The sequence below is a fragment of the Suricata suricatta genome, chromosome 7 (genome assembly GCF_006229205.1).
Source record: "Suricata suricatta isolate VVHF042 chromosome 7, meerkat_22Aug2017_6uvM2_HiC, whole genome shotgun sequence".
In the NCBI taxonomy this organism is placed as follows: domain Eukaryota; kingdom Metazoa; phylum Chordata; class Mammalia; order Carnivora; family Herpestidae; genus Suricata; species Suricata suricatta.
Window position 1 is genome coordinate 2,600,210 of NC_043706.1, and position 11,161 is coordinate 2,611,370.

Here is an 11,161-nt window from a genome sequence, read left to right on the forward strand (position 1 = left end):
ATATTGAAGAAGAAAACCAAAACGGGAGGCATAACAATCCCAGACTTTAGCCTCTACTACAAAGCTGTCATCATCAAGACAGTATGGTATTGGCACAAAAACAGACACATGGACCAATGGAATAGAATAGAGAGCCCAGAAGTGGACCCACAAGTGTATGGCCAATTAATCTTTGACAAGACAGGAAAGAGAATCCAATGGAAAAAAGATACCCTCTTCAACAGATGGTGTTGGGAGAGCTGAACAGCAACATGTAGAAGAATGAAATTAGACCACTTTCTTACACCATTCACAAGAATAAACTCAAAATGGATAAAGGACCTGAATGTGAGACAGGAACCCATAAAAACCCTAGAGGAGAAAGCAAGAAACAGCCAACTTGACCTCAGTCGCAGCAATTTCCTCCTCAACACATCCCCAAGGCAAGGGTATCAAGAACAAAAATGAACTATTGGGACCTCATCAGGATAAAAAGCTTCTGCACTGCAAAGGAAACAATAAAAAAAAAAAACCTAACAGGCAACTGACAGAATGGGAAAAGATAGTGGCAAATGGCATATCAGATAAAGGGCTAGTATCCATCTACAAGGAACTCACCAAACTCATACCCGAAAAATGAATAATCCAGTGAAGAAATGGGCAGGAGACCTGAACAGACACTTCTCCAAAATAGACTTAAAAAAAAAAGACTGTAACAGAAAAAGAAGGGCCTTACATAATGATAAAGGGATCATTTCAGAAAGAGACCATAACATGGGCACCTGGGTGGCTCAGTCAGTTAAACATCCAACTTTGGCTCAGGTCATGATCTCACAGTTTGTGAGTTCAACCCCCACATCGGGCTTTGTGCTTGACAGCTTGGAGCCTGGAACTTGGAGCCTTTTTCAGATTCTGTTTGTCCCTCTTTCTGCCCCTTCCTTGCTTGGGCTCTGTCTCTCAACAAATAAACATTTTTAAAAAAAGAGGATATAACAATTGTAAATATCTACACACTCAACACTGGAGCACCTAAATACATGAAGCAAATATTAACAGACATAAAGAAAGTAATGGTCATACAGTAATAGTAGGGGACTTTAACACTACATGTACATCAATGGAATAAACTTAACCAAGGAGATCAAAGACCCATACTCTGAAAATGATAAAACACTGACGAAAGAAATTGAAGATGACACAAACAAATGGAAAGATAGCCCAGGCCTACAAATTGGAAGAATTAATATTGTCAAAATGTCCATATCACCCAAAGCGATCTACAGATTCAATGCAATCCCTACCAAAATTCCAACAGTATTTTTCACAAAACTTGACACAATCCTAAAACATGTGGAACCACAGAAGACCCAGATGGCTAAAGCAATTCTGAGAAGAAAGAGCAAAGCTCAAGGTACCACAGCTCCAGATTTCATGGTACACTACAAAGTTGTAGTGATCAGAACAGTATGGCAGTGGCACATATATAGATACATAGATCAATAGAACAGGAACCCACATTTATATGGCTAATTAATCTGTGACAAAGGAGTCAAGAATATGCAATGGGAAAAAGACAAGTCTTTTAAATAAACGGTGCTGGGAAAACTGGGCCACTACGTATAAAAGAATGAAACTGGACTACTTTCTAATGCCATATGCAAAAATAAACTCAAAATGAATCAATGACCTAAACATGAGACCTGAAACCATAAAAATCCTAGAAGAGGCAATTGCAGTAATTTCTCTGAAATCAGCCACAGCAATATTATTCTAGATACGTCTCCTGAGGCAGGGAAACAGCAGCAAAAATAAACTATTGGGACTACATAACAATAAAAACCTTTTGTTCGGCAAAGGAAACCATCAACAAAACAAAAAGACGACCTATTTTTTTTTAATTTTTTTAATGTTTTATTTATTTTTGATACAGAGAGAGACAGAGCATGAGAGGGGGAGGGGCAGAGAGAGAAGGAGACACAGAACTGGAAGCAGGCTCCAGGCTCTGAGCTAGCTGTCAGCACAGAGCCTGACGCGGGGCTTGAACACACGAACGTGAGATCTGACCTGAGCTGAAGCCGGAGGCTTAACTGACAGAGCCACCCAGGAGCCCCAAAAGACAACCTACTTAATGGAAGAAGTATTTGCAAATGATATATCTGATAAAGGGTCAGTATCCAAAACACAAAAAGAATTCATACAACTCAAAAACAAACAAACAAAAAATCTGATTTTAAAATGGGCAGAGGACCGGAAGAGACATTTCTCCAAAGAAGACACCCAGATGGCTGACACATGAAAAGATGCTCCACATCACTTGTTATCAGGGAAATGCAAATCAAAACCACAATGAGATATGACCTCACACCTATTAGAATGGCTGAAATCAAGAAGACAAGAAACAACAGGTGTTGGAGAGAATGTGGAGAAATGGGAGCCCTCTTGTACTGTTGGTAGGAACTCAAACTGGTGCAGCCACTGCAGAAAACAGTATAGAGGTTCCTCAAAAAGTTAAAAATGCAAATAATCTGATCCAATAATTCCACTTCGGGGTATTTAGCCAGGGAAAATGAAAACCCTAACTCAAAAAAATATATGCACCCCGATGTTCATTGCAGCACTATTTATAATAGCCAAATTATGGAAGCAATCCAAGTGCCAACCTATAGATGAATGGATAAGGAAAATGTGGTGTATACATATCAACACAGTGGAATTTTACATGATCAGAGAAAAGGATGAGATCTTGCCATTTGAGATTACATGGATGGACCTAGAGGGTATTATGTTCGATGAAGTAAATCAATTTGAGAAAGACAAATACCCCACTCATAAATGGAATCTAGAAAATGAACAAACAAATAAAAAAGCAGAATCAGAACTATAGGTACAGAGAACAAGCTGATGGTTGCCAGAGGGGAGCAGAGTGGGGGTGGGCAAAATGGGTGGAGGGGTGGGGGAGACACAACACTCCAGTCACGAGTAAGTCATGGGAATAAAAGAACATAAGTAACACAGTCAATGATATTGTAAAATGATGGAATGGGATACATGGTAACTCTACTTGTGAGCACAACACAATGTGTAAACTTGTCAAATCACTAAGCTGTACACCTGAAACCAATGTACCATTGTGTGTCAACTGTACTCACAGAAAAAATAAAACAAAAGAAAACAAAAAACAAAAGCCATTTTCCTTAAAAATAGTTTGGATTAGAAAGACTAATTTCTCAGAATTTCAAAAAAAAAAGTTAGAGTGATATGTCTTATTCTAAATGTGTCTGTGATTTTTATCTATCGATATATTTCTATGTCTCTAAATGAATACATATAAAGGGTTATATATACATTTTTAATAATCATAACACAACTGATAATAGAATAATAGAATTTACCTGTAAATCATTTTATACTGGTATAAAATTATATACCAGTATAAAATCAAATCTACCAGTAAAGAATGAATTGAATCAATTAATCCTTCATTTAAAACTTAAAAATATTTCAATTTTGATTTATTTTCTATGCATCATAATTTACCAAGTTTTACAAACATTGGCTTTAAAATGCACATTTGCTTCTAGATATCTTATATATTATTTATTAGGTCCCAATGAATTTGTTTTCAGTAAGGTAGTATTTTGTTTCCAATATAGTCTATTAGTATTTTGCTTCCATTTACTTTTTTTTTAAGTTTATTTATTTTGAGAGAAGGGGGAGCAAGAATGCTAGCAAGAGAAGGGCAGAGAGGGAGAGAGAGTGAGAGTCCCAAACAGGCTCCATGCTGCCAGCGCAGAGCCTGATGTGGGGCTCAAACTCATGAGCCACAAGAACATGACCTGAGCCAAAATCAAGTTAGATGTTAAGTGACTGAGCCACCAAGGCACTCCCCCCATTTACTCTTTTAATGTCTAACAGGAAAGAGAGAACTGGAATCGGAACTTGGCAAATCAGATTTATTTCTCTTATCAGTTAGCATTATGTTATGGCAAAAACACATGGTATTCCTGCCAATTTTAAGAAGAAACATGACAGATGTATTTTTTAGTTATTGTATTTCCTGAATCGTTAGTGTATTGGCAGGAGAAAACAATGGAGAAAAACAACACAATAAAATAACTGTAATGTGAATGAATCACTCAACCAAAACCCTGCCAATACAGCACATGCTACTTCCCTAGCAGCTTGATGACTTCTAAGGAGACATGACAAAACCCATAGCCAAGCCACGTCCTCGCAAGGAGACCAACATGCAATGAGATGTTTTTTGTGCCAGCAAAACACATGAAACAAGAGATCATTAGTAATCATGACACAAATGCTATTTTAAAATCTAGGCTGTACGTGTTTGGGGGTTAAGGGATGACGATCATATTGATAATTGGGAGAACTGTAAAAATTAGGCCTGTGTAAACCTAGGATTTCATCCATAAAGGATATAAAATGGATGTTTTCACTTAGGAGAAAAGCATGAGGACACACGGGTGGCAAGAGGCAGAAATCCAGGAGCAATTCTAGAAGAAAGAGTACTGTGATTTTCATTATCCTGCTCATGCGGGAGTGGTATTGAAGATTAAAGTTGGGGTTGTTCACCTCAGATCCAACCTCAGGGTTTCAGTAACCCTGCAAAAAGAGCTGTGCATGTACTTGTGATGTTACCACAGCCAGGATTTCTGCCTTTATCCATTCTCAGTAAGGTCTAAGTTCACCAATTGATTGGATCAAAGCTTGAAGATATTGAAGTTACATGGCTTCTGGTCAAGTTCAATGAGTGTGTTTAGGCAGCAGAGTGCTCTCTGTAGGAATGATGAAAACTGGGCAGCCTGAGAAGTTAGCAAGCCAAGCAAACATAGCAAACATTAACGCTTATAAAGTCTATCATTTGCATATCCCTCATTCCTTGATTAAGACTCTTGCAACTAACCTTTTAAAGGCCTCCTTTACCTCCTTATTCCTAAGTGTGTATATAAGGGGGTTGAGCATGGGTGCTATGATCCCATAGAAGAGGGACACCATCTTGCCCCGGTCCTTGGAGGCCGGGGATGGCGATTGCAGGTACATGGAGATAGCAGTGCCATAAAACAGAGACACCACAATTAGATGGGAGCCACATGTGCCAAAGGCCTTCCGCCGGCCTTCTGCTGACTGGATTCTCAACACCGCTCGGGCAATAAAAGCATATGATATCAGGATGAGCGTCAGGGGCATTAGATGGAACAGCACGCTTACAAAGAAAAGTTCAGCCTTGTTTGCTGTTGTGTCCACACAGGACAACTTGAGCAGAGCAGGGACCTCACAGAGAAAGTGATCTACAACATAGGGGCCACAGAGCGGCAGCTGGAGGGTCACTGTGGACAACCACACAGAGTTGCTGAAGCCTGTAACCCAGGATGCGGCCGCCAGCTGGAGGCACAGCCTCTGGTGCATGATGACTGAGTAATGGAGAGGCCGGCAAATAGCCACGAACCTATCAAAGGACATGACGGCCAAGAGAACACATTCAGTGGCGCCCAAGGCTAGAAACATGAAGAGCTGGGCCACACAGCCACCATAACTAATGACCTTCCTGGCGCTGCGTATGTTGACCAGCATTTGTGGAACTGTACTTGTGGTGTAGCAGAGGTCTAGGAGTGACAGATTGGTAAGAAAAAAGTACATGGGGGTTTGGAGTTTGGGGTCCAGGCGTGACACTAGAATAATGGTCAGATTCCCAAAAATAGTCACCATGTAAGAGATGAAGAAGACCACAAAGAGGGGGAGTTCCAGCCATGGTCGGTCCGAGAAACCTAAGAGGATGAACTCTCGGGGGGCGCTCGCGTTGACCTCCTTCATGATCACTGTCTCAACTCTTCATTTCCTGAAACACAAAAATTCAGGATGTCAGTGAACGCATGTTCATGGACTATCTCACTCACTTATAATCACTTTACTCTTTGAAGCTATTTACAGAATGGAGATTCCTAATGTGAAAAATACAGAGTTGGAAATATTCATCGATAATTAGGTATTTCTGCAATTTAATCTTTCTATGTCTGTATCAGCATTTCAAAAATGAAGGCCAAAATTTAAAAAACAAGTACCTGATTTAAAGAACTGTAATGAAGTGCATTCTCTGATCATTTTGGTCATTTTGTTAATCTTTATTTGCACTACTTTCCACCCTGATTGCTATTTTTAGGAAGATTCAGTTATAGTAGTCCTTTTCAGTTATAGTCCTTTGTCATTCTAATTTATCCTTGATGCCATGGAGAGTGCCTTCTCATCAGAAACAGTGAAAATTATCCAGACCACCTCCCAAAACTATGTAGGTAGCGTCTAGCAAGCCATCAGGCACATTTATTTCTGTGTGTCTTTTAGCAAGCTTAAAGAACACATCTGTGGCCTTTTAAGATCTCACAGAATCAGAATAAAAAGATATTAGTAACATGGAATTTGGAGACTGACAAGCCTGGGCTCAAGTCTGTACTAAATAAAATCATGAGTTAAATCATCTTGGGAATGTTTCTTATCCTCTCAAACTTCAGGCTTCCCATTTATAAAATGAGTATAATAATGCCACCCAGGTGTGACAGTGTGAGTGTGACGGAAACACACCATAGTGACCACGGGTCTCTGCCGTGTTCAGAGAGGAAACGCCTGTGACTGTTCGACCCCAAAGCGTCCGAGGTGGCCAATGGAAAATGACTCTGTGAGTCAGCGATTTACCTTCTGGTCCCCCCCACCATGACTCGAAAACCATCCACCTCACCAACAGATGCAGTGGTGGCTCTGATGTAAAGGATAAACGTGACCTCCCCGGTGACTTTCTGGGCACTGTGCCACACAGCCTGGGAACAAACATCACAGGGAGGCAGGACCTGTGACTTCAGACAGCAGGTGTCCAGTCCTCGGCCAGCTGTTGAGGATGCAGCTACCCCAGAGCTCCTCCCGAATGCTTCCTTCTATCCTTTATGATTTTGTTGGTTTAGAAGTGTGAATTTGGGGCGCCTGGGGGACTCCGTCAGTCAAGCTCTGACTTGGGCTCAGGTCGTGATCTCCGTTGGTGGGTTTAAGCCCCGCATGGGGTTCTATACTGACAGCTCAGAGTCTGGAGGCTGCTTCCGATTCTGTGTCTCCCTCTCTCTCTCCCCCAACCCAACTCATGCTGTCTTTTTCTCTTGCTCTCAAAAATAACATTAAAAAATTTTAATGTGAATTTAATGATAGGAACATAATTTTTGAATTGTTGGTCAATCTGTGCTTTAATGTCACTCACTCCTTCCTAGCTCTCAGCACAGAGTGGTAGAGAAGTCTCTGAGACACTCAGAAAGTTTCTGTTGCTATGTAGTCTCAGTCAGATGAAGGATGAGATATAGATATGAATCCAGATGAAGATACGGATGTGCAAAACTGCTCAAATCCTTGAGGGGGAAAAGACAAGTACCTGAACATGCATTTAGCATGCTTTCATGTGTTTATTTACATATGGCAACACTGTATTATATCTGTTAGTTTTCTCATGTGTGCAGAAATTACCTGGGAGAATGCAGAAGTGTTAGAAATTGTTACCTCTGGGGAGTAGGGATGGAGAGAGAGTCAGACGTTAATATTTACCTTTACTCTTGCTCATTCTAATTTTTAGTAAACAAATATATTACTACATTTTATTAATAAAAATTATTGTGTGTTATATAACACATGTAACTCTAAATGTCTTACTTATACTCTGCATGTTACTATAAGGACCAACATTGCTTTAGACTTAAATACCATAAAAAATCCTAAATGAATTTAATCTTTTATATATTAATGGATCCTTAAAACTGAATCTGACTTCAGGATCAGGCTCAGTATGAAGATTTTCTAAAGGATGGAGTATGGGGGCACTGGGCATCTTACTACCAAAAAAATGAGAGAGAGAGAGAGAGAGAGAGAGAGAGAGAGAGAGAGAGAGAGAGAGAGAGAGAGAGAGAGGAGAAAGGTGCCTCTGATTATAGGGATTCTGAAAAGCAGGGCAAATGGAATCAATAGAGATTTCACAATTTCCTTGAGTTATTCAAGTGTTGAAAAAATGTCTCACATCCATATAAATAAGGTGAGCTTAGCCCTTGTCTCCCCAGGGCTGTTGCTGAATGAAGGCTCTGTCCCCGTGATTGCTGAGAGGACCCTTCCACTCCCACAAGTGTTTTTATCTGGGGGGTAAGTTCTAGGGCCTCCCTAGCTATGCAGGGAAGAGTGAGACGACCTTCCATGTGTTCTTCAGGAGAAAGCTCACTGAGGACGCCACCTGCTTCCTCCTCCAGTCCTGACTGTGGAGCTCACACTCTTTCCTGGAGCTCAGCCCAAGATGGTCTCTCCAGAAAGTCATCCCTGAGGTCACAGCAGAAGGGACTCAGCTAGCCTCTCACCTTCTTGTGCTGAGGGCCAGTAACTGCAAAAGTAATCAGCATCCTCCTGCTTTTACGGATAGAAGGCAGTGGCGGGTCGCAGTGTCCTAGACAATAACCTCTTGTCCACAGCAGTAGGGACATGAGAAAGGGGGGAAGGTGTCAGTACTGAAGACGCCCCAGAGGGCCAAACAGAACAAAAGTGATCGGGGCACTGTGGTGCCTCTAATTCTCATTTTTCACTCTGCTCATTGTGGAGGCAAAGTTTTCCCATCTTTCAAACTCCCAGTCACCTCAAAATATATCCACTGTAAAAAAACCTTTCTATTAGAAAATTGGGATATCATTTTGTACTAAAAGTTCAGTAATTTGAATCATTATTCTTATCACTAACATCAAGTTAGAAGGATTTATTAACAATGGAAACAAACTAGGGAGTGCTCACCTGTGTCACTGAAATCCTGGGGTGGGCAGGGCACTTTACGTGATGGCGCAGGTGGTCCCTAGTCCTGGCTGAGACCTCCCAGGACTGCTCGGCTGACTTCTCTGCTCCTGCCTGGGGTCCTTCCTGTGCCATCTTTAGAGGACATGAGTCTCATTTTGAGTAACAAGTGCTCCCTTGGTCAACACAGGAACATACGCTTTTTTTAAACATTTATTTATTTTGAGAGAGAGAGAGAGAGAAATCACCAGAAAGATCTGAACTTAGAGCCTGACATGGACTTGAACCCATGAACCATGAGAACGTGACCTGAGTTAAAACCAAGAGTCTGACGCTCAACCAACTGAACCACCCAGGCACCCCAACCTAGGAATATACTTGAACAATGTGAGACACAAAAGATATCACCCACAGGTAGGGAAAAATGAGGCTTTTTTGAAAATAGCAGTTGAAAGGGGCTGTTTGGACTGTTGAGTATTTATTTATCTCTATGTAACTCAAGATATTTCCATTGATTTTGTTGAGATAATACAAGCTCCTACCGCCTGCTTGCATCGTATTGGCTGATGTTACATCCCCAACCCTATGCTGGATTTGCTCAGACTGCAACCGGCATTTGGGGATTCAAAATGAAAAGGTCCAACAAAGTCTTGGAAACTCTTTTTAAGCTGTGACTATGGAAAGAGCATTGAAATAAGAAAGGTGACAAGAGTTACAGCTCTGGTCTGGCCACAATGTCATTGTACAGTTGGGCCACCCATTCAGTGGTTTGGGAAAGCAATTTAACCTGCAACATTGGCATTTTCTGTTTTCCACATAACGTAAAAATTGTTTGTTCTCAGTTTCCTCAAGTTGTCACATTTCTGTGAATGTACAAAAAGCTTTTAAGTGTGACACGGAAACTTCCATCTTGTTACTGAAGTGTTAGGATAAATAACAAGAGTAATCTAGTCACACAACACTGCAATTGGGCTTACAATAGGATGAAGTGGGCCTGCTTGTGCGAGGAGATTTGAATTCCAATAAAGCCAAGTAGAAGCTCTTCATGCGCCCTTCACTTGTGAAGGGGATGTGATGGAAGTTCATTCAAGTCCTTACTCCCCTTTTCCAGTGGCAAATGAGGAGATCTCCATTCGGGGTTAACCTGAAAATACAAGAAGATGAATGAAATAATGCAGACAACCAGAATGTCTTTTTCTGGCCTCACAATTTCTTTTAGAGAGAGAGAGAGAGAGAGAGAGAGCTCAAGTAGGGGAAGGGGGTGGAGAGAGAATCTTAAGCAGACTCCATGCTCAGTGCAGAGCCCGATGCTGGCTCACGGGTTCATGACTTGATCTGAGATCAAGAGTTGGACACTCAACCACCTGAGCCACCCAGGTACCCCTGCAATGCAAAATATTAAGGCATTACCTACTGTTTTCAGTATTTTCCTCACCACATTTGCAAAATAAATGAGGGTAGAAATTTTTCTTTTCAAAATCACGTTGGTGTGTGCTCTGGTTTATAGGGAAGGTAAACACTATTCTGTGTTTAATGGTAATTGACCAGGACAGCCAATGGGCAGAGGAGGTCTCTGTGAGGCCAATTCCAATTTTAGCTTAGGTCTGCCCCACCATTACCCCCTCTCTGGAGACTGCCTCCTCAGCTTTTTCCAAGACAAAAGGGAATGACAATAGGGACTAAACTCATCAAATAGGGCTTGAGTTTTGTGCCCTCAAACTGGGAGTTAATTTCCTTTTGTAAGCCATGGAGTCCTGTAAAGCCACATGGAAAAGAAAATGTCCATTTGTTGTGAAATTCTGAGGTCAATTTCTAGATAATAAGGCAGACTTCTGCTTAATTTACTACAGAAACATTTTATTACCTTTATTTATATAAAGCAGTTTTATTTATCATATACTCAAATATTTCCACCATAGACTTTTACATTTTGGGGCTTAGTGAAGAAGTACACCCTCTCTTTAATAAGGCTTTTCTAGATTTGCTTTTGCATGGTTAAAAATGATTCAGATTTTCCGATAGTCTCTTCCAGCCAGGATTTATTTTTATCTGTCCTACCAGGCAGTTTCATATCAATTTTTCAGATGAGTAGATGCATTAAGTATTAAAACACATTCACAATTATGAAAAGCTTACTATTTATAATGTAAAAATTTTTTACAAAGTCCACGAAAACATACAAGTAACACAGTAGAAAGAACACCAAATAATTTGAATGTACAACTCAGAATAGCGAATCTATATGAGAAGATTTTAAATTCCCAAACAATCAGAGAAATATGTTGAAGTAATAATAAGTCACTTACTGGATTGATTTTAAAAAAAGTGTTACCAGCAGTAACTCATGTTCCTAATCCAGCTGAAGGGAAAAGGCTAC

The 11,161-nt window shown here is 40.6% G+C and overlaps 1 protein-coding gene across 1 annotated transcript; it reads right to left on the reverse strand.

Annotated features, from left to right (window-relative positions):
• Positions 1-4,869: 4,869 nt before the first annotated feature.
• Positions 4,870-5,808, reverse strand: LOC115296620 (olfactory receptor 2B6). Its single transcript, XM_029945106.1, has one exon. It carries the CDS (start codon positions 5,806-5,808, stop codon positions 4,870-4,872), a length of 939 nt encoding a protein of 312 aa, XP_029800966.1.
• Positions 5,809-11,161: the final 5,353 nt, after the last annotated feature.